The following is an 18,726-nucleotide window of genomic DNA, read 5'->3' on the forward strand; positions in this document are numbered from 1 at the left end:
GAAACGGGGAGTTAGTTATCCAGAGACCAACTGTCGCGTAACAGTTAATGCAAAGCTAAACCGACAGGCCTCGTCGCCTTATACAAAAACACAGTGAATGGTGGAAACTTATAAAAAATGTTATATAACCCTTTAAAATCTGTCTTAAATGTGTACAAGAACGGTCGAGGATGTGTAAACGCAACATTTAACAATCGGGGATTGTGAACACGTCGATGTAGGGAAGCTAATTTAGCTCGTCCGAGCTTTAGCCAGATTGCTAATGCACGACAGCCGAAAGTCAACAGTGATATATTTTTAAAAGATCTATACTTATATGACCAGCCGAGTTATAAACGAGTCGTTCACGTAATACTTTTTAGTGTTTTAAGTCACTGCACGAATACCTGAATCCTCAAATAAAATCACTCAACCGCCAAAACCATTAATTCTCGGAGCGATTTCGAAACGTGGCCTATGGTAATAATGCCGATTTTTACAAAAATAGTGAAAGCGTAAAATAAATCAGCAATACAGTCTGAAATAAATCACACAAAAAACACGCATTTGTCAAAATGGCCAAACCCTGTTGAAAAATAAGCGTTAAATGAATAGTCAAGGCTTCCCCCAGAATTTCCTATGGGGTATGCGGAAAATCCAGTTTACTGGCCGGCCATCCGTAGCACTCGAGTCCGATGCTTGCAATTAAGTCCCAAAAATCCAAAAATGCACTTAAGGGAAAAAAATAAGAGTGAACATAATTTTAAAATAACTACAAAAATAGTCCATTGTAGTATATTTAAAGGTGGAAATATTATGCGTTTCGACAATTTTCCCAAGTTTCATCAAAGCCCTTAACAGGCCTCAGCTCTGTGCCTCTTTTCTTAGAGCCCAGGCTGATCCAGAGCGAAACGAACGGGGGAACAGAGATTTTTTTTAATTTTGCTCTGAGGGAAGAAAGTTGCATCGGACAAATTCGGCAAATATCGGAAAAAGGGTGGGTTTTGTTAAAATTATTCTAATAAGGATAGTTTCTTCGTAGCCATTGGGCTTCTCTTTCCCACTGCTGAATAATAATAATGAAAGGAGCCAATCAAGACAGTTCGGATTGAATATTTACAGTTTACATGCAAAATGCACTAAGTACCGCCTATTCGCTTTTGATAAACCCAATAGGATTTAGCTCAGATTAAATCAACGCCCGCCTATTGTTTTGATTCGTTGATGAAATAAACGTGCTTTCCAATTGGCTGTGCGTGTGATAAAATTAAATATTCATATGACTTTCTTGAATGGCCAATGAGCGTTTTACTACACGGCCACATGTCCCACCCTCCGAATAGCCAGTCCCTGTTTTCTAGTGTGGGCAACCCCGTAGTAAGCTCTCAGTCTATAAAAACGAACGTTGGGCACCTCAACACTCAGTAGCGCTGAGAGCGCTCCACAGTGTAAACCGGAAAAAGGGAGGGGAGTAGGTAGTAGTCAGTTTATGTAGGATATAAACATAAATAGTGCGCTCCAAAGGCAACCGACAGCAGAGGTCCTTGGACTATCGCCTTCGGAGACTTTCCGGTCACCGTTGGCGGCCTGACCAGAACCGTGGTGACAATTTAAAGGCTGTTCCTGCTCACAAAGCGGCGTGCCGAGGAAGGACGCGTCTCTTTGAATAGACAGGATGCATGGACCGCCCTCCGGCGACAGCGCATGCCCATTGCGCACGATCAAGAGAGTTCAGTTCGGCATCATCAGCCCAGATGAGCTTGTAGGTTTTCTGTTTGGGGTGGGGGTGGTGTTATTTTTATTTTTAATTTACGAATTTTCTCAAACATCATACATTGGTCATTCAATTGATATATTAATTGAGTAGTTTGATATGTATGACAAATACATGGTTCTCTACACAAGTAGAGCTGTTAGCCTAGCTAGCTGAGTCGGGCTGGAGCTTGAGCTAACTAGCATGTTGCAGGAAGTTCGAAAAACTTTAAGCACAACATTATCTAAAATGATCCATGCAATCACATGAATTAAACCCCTTGTTTATTAATGTAATATGACATTTAGGCCCACAATTAAGTGAAATTATTGTGTACTTTGTAGACATGGACACTACGAGTTTTGATTTTATTACTGATCTCAATGTACCTATGACCTGTTTTCTGACACGATTGATAAATAAAAGGTCATTTGAATAACTTCAGAAATGCATGTTAATTTTTTTCTACCGAGAATTTAAATATAAAAGATGTAGTGTGTATTAAAAGTAAAAATTAGCTTGCAGTTCTACATTAGCCATGTTCAAATCTTGGTTTGTCCACATGTGGACTTGCCGTAGGTTTTTATGGTTTTAGTGAAATTCAGATATGGTCAATGATGTGGATGAATAATTAAGGAATGTTGTAAATTATTTGGTTTACTAGCATCTGCTGTGTTGTGTCTTCTCAGAAACGGATGTCGGTTACTGAAGGGGGAATCAAATACCCCGAAACAACTGAAGGAGGGCGTCCTAAACTTGGTGGCCTTATGGACCCAAGACAAGGGGTCATAGAACGCAGTGGGCGATGTCAGACATGTGCAGGTACAGTGTTCAATCAGCATTTTATGCCAAGATGAATTAATCATGGAACTGTTGTCCCTATCTGAGGTCATGATCTTATTAATTTACATGCTGATTTTGTCAACAGGCAACATGACAGAATGCCCCGGCCACTTTGGGCACATAGAACTGGCAAAACCAGTTTTCCACGTTGGTTTCATAGCAAAGATAATGAAGGTTCTCCGATGTGTCTGCTTCTTCTGCTCCAAGTTACTAGTGGATTCAGTAAGTATTCCCACCATATTCTAGTTCATACTGATGAAAGCTGATATATTTAAAAAATATCTTATTACAGTCCTTGTCTGTTTCCTTCGCTATTTGTGATGCATTCATTTCTCCCTTTACTTTTAAAAACAGAACAATCCCAAGATCAAGGACATCCTTGGGAAATCCAAAGGGCAGCCGAGGAAGCGGTTAACCCACGTCTACGAGCTCTGCAAAGGCAAAAATATCTGTGAAGGGGGGGAGGAGATGGACAACAAATTTGGAATGGAACAACAGGAGACCGAGGAGGATATTACCAAGGAAAAGGTACGACTAACAAATATTTTAACTGTAAGCAATCACTCCATGCCTCAAACTGCTTTCTTACTCATCTCTTAATTTTAATGTTAAGGGCCACGGTGGCTGTGGGCGCTACCAGCCACGTATCCGGCGCTCTGGTTTGGAGCTGTATGCTGAATGGAAGCACGTTAATGAAGACTCGCAGGAAAAGAAAATCTTGCTGAGTCCTGAGCGTGTGCATGAGATCTTCAAGCGCATCTCGGATGAGGAAGACGTAATCTTGGGTATGGACCCTAAGTTTGCCCGACCAGAATGGATGATTGTAACCGTGTTGCCTGTACCTCCACTGGCTGTGAGGCCCGCTGTCGTCATGCAGGGCTCTGCTCGCAACCAGGTAAAGGGATATGACGTTTTGTTGAGATCTTACACCTTTTATTATTGCTATATATGTAAATGCATCTATTCTGTGTAAGACATAATATTATCCGCCTGATAAATCATGAATCGACTCCCTGTTTGAAAGGATGACTTGACCCACAAGTTGGCTGACATAGTCAAGATTAACAACCAGCTGAGAAGAAACGAGCAGAGTGGTGCGGCGGCGCACGTCATCGCTGAGGATGTGAAGCTGCTTCAGTTCCATGTGGCCACTATGGTGGACAACGAATTGCCAGGCCTGCCAAGGGTATGTGCTTATTTAATGGGGCAATTAGATGTCTACTGTTACTGTGAGTCTGTTTTTTTCTTTAATACACATTGTATTTTTGATGCTCACCTCAAACCAATCCTTTTTTTTCCCCACAGGCAATGCAAAAGTCTGGCCGTCCTCTCAAATCCCTTAAGCAGCGACTAAAGGGAAAGGAGGGGCGAGTGAGGGGTAACCTGATGGGGAAACGTGTGGACTTCTCTGCCCGAACTGTCATCACGCCAGACCCAAACCTCCAAATCGACCAAGTGGGTGTTCCACGATCCATCGCAGCCAACATGACTTTCCCAGAAATCGTCACACCCTTTAATATTGACAGGTATGTCGGTGGTTGTCAGTTCAAGCTTCGTACACTTTGTAAAAAAAACAAAGAGGGGGGAAAAAAAGTATGTAGTCTAGGAAATCTGATGGATTCAAACATAATGTCAACAAATTGATTTTGATGACATTTATTAGACTGCAAGAGCTCGTACGAAGAGGTAACAGCCAGTATCCTGGAGCCAAATACATCATCCGGGACAACGGAGACCGAATTGACCTGCGATTCCATCCTAAGCCAAGTGACCTTCATCTGCAGATTGGCTACAAGGCAAGATAAACGATACAGAAAAAAAATGAGACACAATTTAAACATAGAGAATACTATTGGTTCACAAGCAAGATGCGACACCTGGACTGTTTTACATGGTTCGAAAACATTCTTTTGTTTGTTTGTCTAAACTTGGTTATTTCTGTTTCAGGTGGAAAGACACATGTGCGACGGGGACATCATCATCTTCAACCGTCAACCTACGCTTCATAAAATGTCTATGATGGGGCACAGGGTTCGGATTCTGCCGTGGTCCACTTTTCGACTCAACCTCAGGTGCCAAATGAGTACTGGACCTAACCGGCTTTTATAGACTTTAAAAAAGAAACGGCTGTGACTTCTTACATTACTTATCTAAAGCTTGAGTGTAACAAGTGAAGCATCATGTAATGAGTAAAGTCCAGATTTGTTGGCTTCTTGATTTATTTTTCATGTCTTTGAGTTTGAACTCTGTCTTTGGTGTTATTTCTCACCTGCATCACTATGTTCATGGTTCTGTTAATAACGGCGTGTTTGGAGTAGCTGCTTTAACATCCCTTCTCCTTGTATCTATTCAGTGTCACCACCCCATACAATGCTGACTTTGACGGGGATGAGATGAATCTCCATCTGCCTCAGTCGCTTGAGACGAGGGCGGAGATTCAGGAGCTGGCCATGGTACCGCGTATGATTGTCACACCCCAGTCCAATCGGCCAGTCATGGGTATCGTGCAGGACACTCTCACGGCTGTGCGCAAATTCACCAAAAGAGATGTCTTCTTAGAGCGGGTAAGGAGATTGTTTCTGAAGATGGGGCTTTTTCTTGCATTGAAGGCACTTAAATCAACACTCATTCACCACCACAGGGTGAAGTGATGAACCTCCTTATGTTCCTCTCCACCTGGGACGGGAAAATGCCTCAGCCCGCTATCCTCAAACCTCGGCCTTTGTGGACAGGCAAGCAGGTTTTCAGCCTTATCATTCCAGGACACATTAACGTGATCCGAACGCACAGCACCCACCCTGACGAGGAAGACAGCGGGCCTTACAAACACATCTCTCCTGGTGACACCAAGGTACGAAGCAAAATGTTTTTATACAGGACTTTAAGAGGGGAAATTGGTTACAAGGTACTTAAACATGGAATGCACTCCCTCATGTAGGTCATAGTGGAGAATGGAGAGTTGATCATGGGCATCCTGTGTAAGAAGTCTCTGGGGACATCAGCTGGCTCCCTCGTCCACATATCCTACCTGGAGATGGGCCACGACATCACCAGGCTCTTCTACTCTAACATTCAGACAGTGGTCAACAACTGGCTGCTCATTGAGGGTGAGAACTCTTACGTTAACATAACTTGTTTGCTTTATTATTAGATAAACATTTGGCAATAGGTTAAGTGTTTTCATTTCTTTGACATTGTTTTGTTTTTTTTGTAATGTCAATAGGTCATTCAATCGGTATTGGTGACTCCATTGCTGATGCCAAAACGTACCTTGACATCCAGAATACCATCAAGAAAGCCAAACAGGATGTGATAGAAGTAAGAGCGATATTTTAGATGGTCTCGAATAATTCTGAAGCACACCGAATAATTCATACTTGGTCATTTCAAAGCTGTTTCACAGGACTTTCAGCGTATGTGCTGGTCACCAAAGTTATATTTCTGTGTTTTTCCGTTTTCCAGGTCATTGAAAAAGCTCACAACAATGAGCTGGAGCCAACCCCCGGTAACACCCTGAGGCAAACCTTTGAGAACCAGGTGAATCGTATCCTCAACGATGCTCGTGACAAAACAGGATCCTCTGCCCAGAAATCTCTGTCTGAGTACAACAACTTCAAGTCCATGGTGGTGGCCGGCTCTAAGGGCTCAAAGATTAACATCTCACAGGTGAGTCCCCGCCTAATTATTGTTACAGAAGAAGAATTAAGTCTGATTACAGCTCGCATCACATGACTTGTCTTTCCTCGCTCTTCAGGTTATTGCTGTGGTGGGGCAGCAGAACGTGGAGGGTAAGCGAATCCCCTTTGGCTTCAAGCACCGAACTCTGCCTCACTTCATTAAAGACGACTATGGTCCTGAGAGCAGAGGCTTTGTGGAGAACTCCTACCTGGCTGGACTGACACCAACCGAGTTCTTTTTCCACGCCATGGGAGGCAGAGAGGGTCTGATCGATACAGCTGTCAAGACAGCTGAGACTGGTATGTTCAGACTGTCGCAATATAGGAACAAAATGTTTACACAAAAAGGCAGTTTTTGTTTAGATTTTTAAATTGGTCTCTTTTTAATATCCCTGTCTCACTTCCAGGTTATATCCAGCGTCGTTTGATCAAATCTATGGAGTCTGTGATGGTGAAGTACGACGCCACAGTGCGAAACTCCATCAACCAGGTGGTACAGCTGCGCTACGGCGAGGACGGCCTGGCAGGAGAAAATGTCGAGTTCCAAAATCTGGCCACACTGAAACCCTCGCACAAGGCCTTTGAAAAGAAGTAAGTGGCTCGCCATCACAGGGGGGGTCGGTGTGTTTTCCTTTTTGAATCAGTGGCTTAACTACCTCATTTGATCCGTCCAGGTTCAAGTTTGATTGTACCAATGAGCGCGCACTGCGGCGAGTTCTGCAGGAGGACGTGGTGAAAGACGTGCTGACCAACGCACACGTGCAAAGCGTTTTGGAGAGGGAGTTTGAGAAGATGAAGGAGGACAGAGACATCCTGCGAGCCATTTTCCCCACCGGGGACAGTAAGGTGTGTGTGATCAAAACGATAGACGCACTTCGACTTAAGTGACTTTTTTTTTTTTTTTTTTTTTAACCAGGAGCAAGATTTTGAAATTTTTTTCCAAAGAGTGTTTTGTCCAAGAAAGACGGTAGCTCAGATCAGCAGTTACAAAACAGTTCTCTCACACACACACACCCCAGTGTGATGTAAATAAATGCATGTTCTCATCAGAATCCACAATAACAAAACTGAACAAACAAATTATTGAGTCATCAGTCACTGCAGGTGAAGTCAGACACAGTAATTGACCACCAAAGCTTCTGCTTATACCTGCCTCCAGTTCAGTTTAAATTGGCATGAATTTACTGAGTGAGACCAGCTCACTAAGGTTCAGGTGGTTCGCAGCTTTTTCTGCTCCAAAGTGTTCATGTTCTGCATGTTTTCTCCTCACCTGCAGGTGGTGCTGCCATGCAACCTGGCCAGAATGATCTGGAACGCTCAGAAGATCTTCCGAATTAACACTCGGACCCCAACAGACCTGAATCCTCTTAAGGTGGTCGAGGGTAAGGTCCACAATGACACTGTGTTTTGTCACTTGTTGTAGTTTTTAGAGAGGGTCATGGCCTGACCTCGGGTTCATTGGAAAGCCACCTAATGAGTCCAAGCTGTCACATAATGAGTACAACAGATCGGTCTAAGTCTGTTTTTGCTGGATAGAGATTATCACTTACCGCGATGACGGAGAGACGAGGATTACCCGTTTCCCCGTCTGGAGCTGTATATGCGTTTGTCAGCACGTGTGTTGTCATCCTCAGGTGCTCACGACCTGAGTAAGAAGCTGGTGATTGTGAACGGTGAGGATCCTCTGAGCCGACAGGCCCAGCAGAACGCCACGCTGCTCTTTAACATCCACCTGCGCTCCACACTCTGCTCCAGACGCATGACCGAGGAGTTCCGCCTTTCTACCGAAGCCTACGATTGGCTGCTGGGAGAGATCGAGACCAAGTTCAACCAATCCATCGTATGTTTATCAGATGTGGTTTACAGCCATCTAACCCACAGTTACACATTTAACCTCGATTGTTGCTTTTTAAGAAACAAAAAAAACCCGATTACGTTCCTTCCACTCCAGGTTCATCCAGGTGAAATGGTCGGCGCTCTGGCCGCTCAGTCGCTGGGAGAGCCAGCCACTCAGATGACACTGAACACTTTCCATTACGCTGGTGTGTCCGCCAAGAACGTAACACTTGGTGTGCCTCGTCTAAAAGAGTTGATCAACATCTCAAAGAGGCCCAAGACGCCCTCGCTGACCGTGTTCCTGCTGGGTCAGGCTGCACGTGACGCAGAGAGGGCCAAGGACATCCTCTGTCGCCTGGAGCACACCACGCTGCGCAAGGTATGCCAAACTCTTGTTTTTACGAAGTGCCAAAGAAGCTACAGTCACTTAAATCTATTACATCAAATAATGTCATTGTGGATAAAAACTGCGATGACAAATGAGCCTTATCTCTCAGGTCACTGCGAACACGGCCATCTACTACGACCCCAACCCACAGAACACTGTGGTGGCCGAGGACCAGGAGTGGGTCAACGTCTACTACGAGATGCCCGACTTTGACGTGACGCGCATTTCACCGTGGCTGCTGCGCATCGAGCTCGACCGCAAGCACATGACCGATCGCAAGCTGACCATGGAGCAGATCGCAGAGAAGATCAACGCAGGTGGGTTAGGAGACGTTTTCAGTCGGTGTTTTTACAGAAACGAGGTGCTCCTGCTCATCGGCAAAGTGGTTACTTTTTAAAGGTTTTGGAGACGACCTGAACTGTATCTTCAATGACGACAACGCTGAGAAGCTCGTGCTGCGAATCCGAATCATGAACAGCGACGAGAACAAGTTCCAAGAGGTGGGCAAAGAAGACGTCCTCAGAGACGATAAGTGCAGCGTTTCCAGTTTTCATTGTGACTAAGAAACTGATTTGCTTGTCCAGGACGAGGAGGTGGTGGACAAAATGGACGACGACGTCTTCTTGAGGTGCATCGAGTCCAACATGCTCACAGACATGACTCTGCAGGGCATTGAGCAGATCAGCAAGGTAACACATAACCACCACTTAATCACCGTTTGCTGATCTGAAATGATGAACCAGCCTTTGGCTATAAGATGAATGTTGAACTGTTTCCCCTCAGGTCTACATGCACTTGCCTCAGACTGACAATAAGAAGAAGATCATCATCACTGAAGATGGTGAGTTCAAGGCCCTGCAGGAGTGGATCCTTGAGACGGACGGAGTGAGCCTCATGAGGGTGCTCAGCGAGAAGGATGTGGATCCCGTCAGGACCACTTCCAACGACATTGTGGAAATCTTCACGGTATAAAAGCATTTATTCTTTCAACGGTAAAACTTAGATTATTTTATTTTTTTTCAACGTATATTAATTTAAACTCCTGCGGCTCACTGTTACGAAGGTTTTGGGGATTGAAGCTGTGCGAAAGGCGCTGGAGAGGGAGTTGTACCACGTCATCTCCTTTGACGGTTCCTATGTCAACTACCGTCACTTGGCTCTTCTGTGTGACACCATGACCTGCCGCGGTCACCTGATGGCCATCACACGTCACGGAATCAACCGTCAAGACACGGGACCTCTCATGAAGTGTTCCTTTGAGGAGACGGTACGAGGATTTTATTAGCAAATGAACCCCTTTTGTCTTCATTGTGGATTTTAGTTTGAGTCCTCTTTGATGTTTGCTTGATTCTCCTCTCCAGGTGGATGTGTTGATGGAGGCGTCATCACATGCTGAGAGTGACCCGATGAAGGGTGTGTCGGAGAACATCATGCTCGGCCAGTTGGCCCCAGCAGGGACGGGTTGCTTCGACCTGCTGCTGGATGCAGAGAAGTGCAAATATGGCATGGAGATCCCCACAAACATACCTGGCATCAGCGTGGCTGGACGTACGTTGAGAAATATCTGTTCCGTACAATGAAAAACGTATCCAACAAATACCAGATCATAATGGTGGATATGATTCAGGAAACGTGATATTTATGACCAGTTTTGCTCTATTTGCAGCCACTGGGATGTTCTTTGGCTCCGTACCGAGTCCCATGAGCGGTATGTCCCCTGCTATGACCCCGTGGAACACAGGGGCCACCCCAGCCTACGGCGCCTGGTCCCCCAGTGTTGGTGAGCGCATATACCCGCGTTTTTTTTGTGGGGGCTTTTTCTTAAGGTGGTTTTCATTCGCTGACATTTGCCCCCTTTTTCTTTTGTCCCCCAGGAAGCGGCATGACGCCTGGAGCAGCGGGTTTCTCTCCCAGCGCGGCATCAGACGCAAGTGGCTTCTCTCCTGGTTACTCCCCAGCCTGGTCTCCCACTCCCGGGTCCCCTGGATCTCCAGGACCTGCCAGCCCGTACATCCCATCCCCAGGTTAGACGCTGCTGAAATGTGCTCCTACACCAGTTGATCGAGTTACCGACCTAATGAGACACATTATATTAACGGCCACCAGTATATTATAGTACTACAGTATGGTGGCAGTATTGGGTATAAGGGGAGAATATTAGGAAACCGGTTCAACACTTGAACAAACTACCAGCAGAACTGAAATCAGGCCCAACTGGAAGCACTTTTAAATCCAGGTTAAAAACATTTCTCTTTCGGTGTGCTTATGGTTGAGTTTATATTTTTCTTTTTCCCCTCTTCTTTGATTGCTTTTAACTGTGTTTTAATTCTTATTCTATTTTTTGTCTCTTTAAATTGCTTGTTTTTCCTTTTTAAATGCCTTGTCTTTATGTAAAGCACATTGAGTTGCCTGTGCTATATAAGTAAAGATGCCTTGCCTAAAGTTTCTCATCTAACGGTGTCTTTTTCTTTCCTTTTTAGGTGGAGCTATGTCCCCAAACTACTCCCCCACCTCCCCCGCCTACGAGCCTCGTTCTCCAGGAGGCTACACCCCACAGAGCCCAGGCTACTCCCCCACATCGCCCTCTTACTCCCCCACCTCTCCGTCTTACTCTCCCACCAGCCCCAACTACAGCCCGACATCTCCTTCCTACTCACCCACCTCACCCAGTTACTCCCCAACGTCTCCTTCCTATTCGCCCACGTCTCCTTCTTACTCCCCGACGTCACCCTCTTACTCCCCCACCTCCCCGTCCTACTCCCCTACGTCTCCTTCGTACTCTCCCACCTCTCCCAGCTACAGCCCGACGTCACCGAGCTACAGCCCGACGTCGCCGAGCTACTCCCCCACTTCACCCTCCTACTCCCCCACATCGCCCTCTTACTCTCCCACATCTCCATCCTACTCCCCCACCTCCCCCTCGTACTCCCCCACCTCTCCATCCTACTCGCCGACCAGTCCGAGCTACAGCCCCACGTCGCCAAACTACACCCCAACTTCACCCAGTTACTCCCCTACCTCCCCCTCGTACTCCCCAACGTCGCCTTCTTACTCCCCGACTTCCCCCAACTACACCCCGACCAGCCCCAACTACTCCCCCACCTCTCCCTCGTACTCCCCCACCTCTCCGTCCTACTCCCCGTCCAGTCCACGCTACACCCCCCAGTCGCCCACCTACACACCCAGCTCACCCTCCTACAGCCCCAGCTCGCCCTCTTACTCCCCCACCTCACCCAAATACACCCCAACCTCCCCCTCCTACAGCCCCAGCTCCCCCGAGTACACCCCAACCTCCCCCAAGTACTCCCCCACCTCGCCGAAGTACTCCCCAACGTCACCAAAGTACTCGCCCACTTCTCCCACCTACTCCCCGACGACTCCAAAATACTCCCCCACCTCTCCCACCTACTCCCCCACATCCCCCACCTACACGCCCACCAGTCCCAAATACTCTCCCACCTCCCCGACTTACTCCCCGACTTCACCCAAATACTCCCCCACCTCTCCTACATACTCGCCAACTAGTCCCAAAGGCTCCACCTACAGCCCCACCTCGCCCGGGTACAGCCCCACTTCGCCCACCTACAGCCCGGCCATCAGCCCCGACGACAGCGACGAGGAGAACAACTGACGAGCCGGAGCGGAGGAGAAGAGGGGGCTGCTGAAGAAACGCTCGCCTCGTGGTACACACCTGAAGGACAGCGCCCTCTAACCAGCTGGAGGTGGCGGTGCATCGAGCCACAGCGTCCCGACTGTCATCGTTTTTCTACGAGGGAATTCGCAGCCTGGGAACTGTGCCTCCATCTTATTTAAGAGCTGCCTCTCCCCTCCCAACTTTAACCCCCTCAGAAATGTTCAAAACTGTTATGTGAAAGACTTGAACAGCTTTGCCTGAAGGAAAAAAAAAAAAAGGTTGCCTTTTGAAATAGTTTTTTTTTCTTTTCTTTTTTTAGTTTTAATACGGGGTGTTGAAGCAAAACTGAGAATCCTCAGAGGAAATGAAAAGGAGAGGAAGATGTGAACATTTAAGGGGGTGGAAAATTCCCTTTTTACCTTCAGTGTCCTGCATCCAGTCTCTCTCTCATTCTCTAAATGTTGGTTGTGTAGTTGTTCCTGGACAGAGTACGTGTTGCCAAAAGCCTTTCCCAGAAGTTCAGTGGATTGTATTCATCACTAAAAACATAAAACCGTCAAAGAAAGTGCGGGTTAGAGATGGTTTACCCCAAATCTCACCAAGGTGTTCCTCGTTAGACCTTTGGCTGCTTTTCTAAAACAGCTGCTGCCACATTCTGGGGCATTTTGTGGATGAGCATCAATTTGGGTCTCGGCTGAAGGAGAAAATCTTGGATCGTCAGCAGAAATGCACACGTGAAAGGAGAGAGAAACTGGTTTGCAGAGAAGACAATTGAGTCTGAACAAACTACATAGATGTATGTACCCATCGCCTCCCCCGTCTTCCTCCTTCACACCCCAAAAACCTGAAAGATGTCATGAAAACACCCACCAGCATCCTCTTGTTCTCTACCATTTTTGGAGACTTGTCCATCAAAAGCAGAAAAAAAAAACTTTTTTTCAGACGATAATCTTCCCTCGACTCTGGGAAAAAGATTTCTATTAAAAAAAAGTAGTCAGAATTATTCTTGATTTTGAATGTGGGAGGCACACATGGATGAGGGATAATAGTTTGATGTTGCTGCTTTTGTTATTGTTTGCATCGTTTGCTTAAGTAGCACATGTTAATACATTTTAATCATCCCTCCCACGTTTTGCTAATCTTTGTCCCATTTCTGATAGCTGAGGTGTACGCAGGTTTATTCGGACTGTTCAGTTTATTTAAGACAGTTAACTACTATTCTGTATGAATACAAATAGAGAAAATTAAGAATTTAATTTTTTTTTTTTCTCTCGTTTGCTTTTCGGTGACTTTGTAGACCTGTTTGCAGGAGGCTCATGTTCATATACTGTGGATGAAGGGGCAGGACACCCGTCTTCTTCACACAAGTCAGAATTGTTGCCATGACCACAGCTGCTCTTTTTACTTACAGTTCAAACATTGTGCTTGCTTCCACCAGGCTGTGGTGTTGCTTCTCTCAAAAGTTTTGAGAGTTTGGCCTTTTCTTTTTTCTTTTTTTTTCCTTTTTTACACTTTTCTGGACGTCCGAGGGAAACATTTGTCTTGTTGGTCTTTTCTTTAAAAAACAAACAAAAAGTGAGGCAGTTGTGTTCTCTTTTCATTTTCTTTTGTCAAGCAGGAATCGTCCAAAGAAGCAGCACTTTTTGGCCTTTTTTCTTTTTTTTTTAAGTAGAAAACCTTACCCACTACAATAGAGTGAACCTCCTTCTCAACATGACTCTAACAAGTTCTGACTGTCTGAGAACTGTTTGTGCGCCAAATGGAAATTTAATGTTGTCCTTGTTCCATTTGAGCGCTGAGAGTACTGAACTTGCTGGGTCTCCTCCCTCTTCATCCACAAGTTAATCTCATGTCTGAAATCAGTGTTTCCATGTATTTTTCTACACGTATGTACCTGTGCTGAGGGGAATCATGGGGAGGGAGGTGGGGGGGTTATGTATTAGCTCTGACTGGGAGTCCTGGAGAGATGGAAGGCATCCAGTAACATTTTAGGTTAAGTTCTGATAAAAATGACCTGATTTTTGTGGGCAAACTGTCTAATATTTAGTCTCAAATTGAAACATCCACTGGCCTTGGACAGGAAGCAGGATTGGTAACTTTGCTCTTATTGTGGACGTCGGTCTCTGACATCTTTACATGTCCACAGTGTTAGCATCCAACCTGGTTGTCCTCGCTGTGTGCCGCTCTGTCAGGACTTCAGGACTCCCAGGGCAAATGGATGAATGTGTGTGTGTGTGTGTGTGTGTGTGTGTGTTTAGTATGCGTCTGAAGGCGATGCAGGGTTTCAAGCTGAGGAAAGGTTTCACACGTCTGGGTAAAGGAAGGTTTAACTTAAAGTTGCCACTGTATAGAAATCAAGTCATTATCTCATTCTATGTATCTCTGTTCTGTTGGTTTTTTGACTTGGAAAAACTGAATAAAAAATTTTACTATATGTTTGTTGTTTTTATTCCAGCTGCACGTTGAAAACAACTGTTTTCATCCAAAGAGAAGCGTTTAACAGAACTAAACTATATGTTATGTGGATATTCATTAATAATCCCTATTTTTACAGTATAGTCCAACTGCATGAGAAGGGAGTTTGGTAGTTTTTGCTCCACTACATTTATTTCACTGCTATAAATATCAGACTATCCAGCAGTATATACAGTAGATGGAATTGGTTTGACTCAGCAGTTACAGTATAAATACATCTTAAACAAGCTTCTTTTGTGATTATATTCAAATTAAAGGACAAATTAGTGTTTTGTTCAACCTTTTTTTTAAAAAGATGTGATTGATAACTCATCTTTATCATATAATTAGAAAAACCATCCCTATAACGAGTCAGAAATAGATTTGATGCCTTTCAAACCTGACTTAATATCAAACTGCACAATCTTACCTCTTGGGGGCGCTCTCAATTCACTGACCTCACTTGTCGGCTGACCGGAGGTTAACTCATCAGTCACCTGTGGGAGTTTAATTTTTTGGAAATTTGACACGTCAGTTTCGACATGTAAGACTGCAGATTGGAGGTTAATTTGTTTTAAAGTTTAATTTCGTTAACTGAACTTCTTCATCTTACAGCCACGACAAAAGCACAAAAAGTAGAAGTTCCAGTCAAAGCGTGCATCTGTCTAACCTCCATGTGATGATGTGTGACGGGTTTTTATGAATGTTAACTGTAAGATGAAGCAACACTTTGAGGTTTCTGTTATTACATTAGTGTCAGACTCCTGACAAATTTCTCAGGGGGGGCAACAGTAGCGATGATGACTAAAGTGACCGGTTCAGTGGGTAAATTAATAAGTAGCAAGTCATCTGTCACAATTTTTTCAAAGCTCAAAGCTCTTAAAGAAATAAACTCTGCAGTTCAGCATCCCAACAGAAGAATGGAACCAGCTCAGAAAGGAGGCTGAAGCTGTGGTTTGGTGGTTCAGGCAGATGCAGAGCAGCTTCTGGAAGCAGAGGGAGGGGGTTCAACTCCTGTGGATCCTAATGGCTTTTAGAAAAGGAAGGGCAGGTTGTTCAGCTCAGAGCAGGCTGGGGTTTTTTGAAGCCAAAATGAAAAGAGAAACTTTAGGTTGGTATCATCATGGGTTCAATTCCCTCAAAAGCTCTGTGGACTTCCAGGTTTTATGCTTTAAGGAATCTAATCATCATTTCTTTCAGGGATAGAGATCAACTATCAAAGTAAGGTTTGTGTGAAAGTGCTACAGGGCTCTGATCTATCTATCTATCTATCTATCTATCTATCTATCTATCTATCTATCTATCTATCTATCTATCTATCTATCTATCTATCTATCTATCTATCTTCACTGAGTTATAATAAGAAATGTAAGCTGTGGTAAAACTCCAGCATTCATAATCTTTAGTAAATATGACATTATTAATATGACTGCTCTCTTCCACCATGAAATCTCATTTGATAAAGATTTCCCACATTTCAATGTTCATGCTGACTTTCAGGATGTAGTTACAGCTTATGGCCACCAGAGGGAAGTAGAGAGACAGATGCAAAGAGGTTGTCAAGCTAACTGATACCATAATTTCTGGTAAGGACATAAAAAATAAAAGCCTTCCAAATAATTGTAAACGCTTTTTTACAATCCTATATTTATTTATATAATAACGTATTTTTCTTAAGAAATTGACTATTTTTTGTGTATAAGATATTCCCAGTTCACATATTTGATGTTGGTTGTTTTGTTTTTACTTGGAGTTCATTTAGAAGACATGAATCTTGAATCTGGTTTTCCTTTTCCTGCCTCGGCTCATGTCCCACACTACAGATCCGCTCAGATCCACAAGGACAGCTCGCCTTCTCCGAAGACCTTTTTTAATCTGACAGTTAATGGACAACATCTATCTAAGCAGTTACTGTTGGGTCACTGAGAGAAACGTGATGTTGGGGCGCACTCAGCCACCCCAGCAGCAGAACATCTGAAGAAACGGATAACAAGGAAAAAAAAACAAGGGAAAAGTAGTTAAAACGTGGCCTTAATTGTTTCGGTATAAGATGTGAATAAGCCTTGTAACAGAAGGAGTCCTAGTTCCTTCTTTTGTCCCCATCTCTCTGATCTTTTTTTGAGTGTTAAGTTGCACCTTTTAGTTTAGGAGAAATTTGAAAAAAAAAAAAAACTGATTTTACATTAGAGTCAATGGGATTTTTAACCTGACCGAAATCCTCATGGAGAACGGCCTTACGCTGATTGGACAGTGACAAACAGAGCAGCTGAAACTGTCTACAACTGTCACAACCACCGTAATGCTGTGGTAATGCGTCGCCCTTATGGACAAACCGCCCCTGGTGTCAGATGTCAAATGCTGAAAAAAACCCCACAAATTAGAGACAAGACTTGGATGAATAAGCAGAAGTCACTTAAAAAAACAACAGGAAAAAGAGAAGCTACAAACGTATCGAGTCAACATGAAATTTGAAATTTAGGCCTTAAATTAAAGGTCATTGCATGAGATTTGGCCTAAGACAGAAAGGTCTGCACCTCATCACACAGAGCCTGTATTGTATTACATTCATCATCAATATCTTTAAGGTTAATAAGTTAGATATTAAAACAAATCAGCCATCACTGGACCATCAAATTAAGCATTTGAACTGAAGTGAGTTTGAGTTATCTTTGAAAACTTTGGCATCTCGTCTTAAATTTCTGTCACAATTTCGGCTACACGTGAGTTTTGAGCCTGTTGGTCGAACTGTTCAGATAATCTGAAGCTACTTTGCCAAAAAGTAGTTCAAACTACTTTCTCATTCGGACATGTGACAGAAAAATGAAAACAAAACACGATGCAAAGAGAAGTCGTTCAGTTGAGCTCATGGCAAAAAGTACGCACTTGTTCACAGCTCATACATAACCACGGATGGGCGTTAGTTAGTGTTGGGATTTATGACGGAAGAATTCACTCTAAAAGTTCACAGATCCCATAAAAATAAGTTTTGTCACTTGAGTTAGTAAGTGTTTACTAAAATGTGCTAAAATGCAGCCACGGCGATTCTTCCTCGGGCTGGTATTAAAGAAGTTCTCCTTTGATGCTGCTTCACTATCACAGCGATGCCCACTCTGTTGCCCTATGTGAAAAGGAGCCTTCTTGCACCACCTTTTGCAGCCCTGTAAACCAGAAATGACAGAAAATGGCCGTTAAATGTTAGTTTCAGGACTTAGCTGCAGTTACAACATACTAAAAGTGATTAAACTACCTGAATTTCTATGCAAAATTAATATAGTTGTACCACCAGTAAGCTGTTATAAAGTGTAAAGTAGACTTTGAGTTATATTACATTTAGTTCATAAGTTTGCATCACTATGAGAGACTGACCTACCAAAATGTTTGGAGTTTAAAAAAAGAACAGAAGAGACAGTCATTTTTGTTTCAACAGGATTCAGTCAATATGGTTCACTGCCTTCAATCACTTTAAAACTAAAGACCAAACAAGGACATCAAACAGGACCCCCGGGTGCATGCTGTGCAGAGTGCACGTGATAATCGGAGCACTCGGGGCCGTGACCTCCAAACTGTGAGAGTGGATCCTTTAGATCCCGGGTACAACATCAGAGATCTCTGTCCAGGGGAGGACAGTTTCTATAGAAACAGCTGAGATACCGGCTCCTCGGCCTCTGGTCGAGGACCTGAGTTTGACCTCCAACATGGTGGGAGAGCAGGGACATCTTTTATTTATATATCCACTTTTCCAGTAAGTCATAACTTCAATTTGATTCAGGAAGACTGTAAGTGACATTCACTAATCTTTACTTACCTAAATTTTCTCAACTCATACTCCAAACAGAGAAAAAACACAGATCAGTTTGATCTTTTCAACTCACAATTAACCGAAAAAAACCCCCCAAATTTTAAAGTTACCAACACTAATCATATCGGTAATAAAGAAATGTGATAATTTCTGTGTCTTTTATTCATCTCAACTGAAAGCTGTGAAAGCTCCGCCCTGAACAACTAAAGTTAGCCGGTCTTTATGGTAACGCCTCTGTGCAGATGCAGATGTAAGCGTTTGCTCCTGATTTCTGAGCAGATGAATCACAGGTTTCAGTTAGGCCTGACACGGGTAAAACTGTGCAGGAGGGCACGTAGTAAAATCTTATACAACGCATTGCAC

At 44.1% G+C, this 18,726-nt stretch overlaps 1 protein-coding gene across 1 annotated transcript; it reads left to right on the plus strand.

Annotated features, from left to right (window-relative positions):
* The first annotated feature begins 1,408 nt into the window (after nucleotides 1-1,408).
* Nucleotides 1,409-14,544, plus strand: polr2a (RNA polymerase II subunit A). Its single transcript, XM_075451608.1, has 29 exons — nucleotides 1,409-1,741; nucleotides 2,422-2,554; nucleotides 2,661-2,797; nucleotides 2,930-3,103; nucleotides 3,189-3,470; nucleotides 3,600-3,761; nucleotides 3,881-4,101; nucleotides 4,239-4,371; nucleotides 4,523-4,647; nucleotides 4,929-5,139; nucleotides 5,217-5,426; nucleotides 5,514-5,682; nucleotides 5,799-5,893; nucleotides 6,038-6,241; nucleotides 6,330-6,552; nucleotides 6,660-6,843; nucleotides 6,927-7,098; nucleotides 7,529-7,634; nucleotides 7,887-8,092; nucleotides 8,204-8,467; nucleotides 8,586-8,793; nucleotides 8,876-8,976; nucleotides 9,061-9,165; nucleotides 9,260-9,442; nucleotides 9,540-9,743; nucleotides 9,838-10,024; nucleotides 10,143-10,256; nucleotides 10,351-10,500; nucleotides 10,957-14,544. The coding sequence occupies exons 1-29, from the start codon at nucleotides 1,655-1,657 to the stop codon at nucleotides 12,105-12,107; spliced, it is 5,901 nt and encodes a 1,966-aa protein (XP_075307723.1). The 5' UTR covers nucleotides 1,409-1,654; the 3' UTR covers nucleotides 12,108-14,544.
* Nucleotides 14,545-18,726: the final 4,182 nt, after the last annotated feature.

Source organism: Odontesthes bonariensis, chromosome 19, assembly GCF_027942865.1.
Source record: "Odontesthes bonariensis isolate fOdoBon6 chromosome 19, fOdoBon6.hap1, whole genome shotgun sequence".
Lineage (NCBI taxonomy): Eukaryota > Metazoa > Chordata > Actinopteri > Atheriniformes > Atherinopsidae > Odontesthes > Odontesthes bonariensis.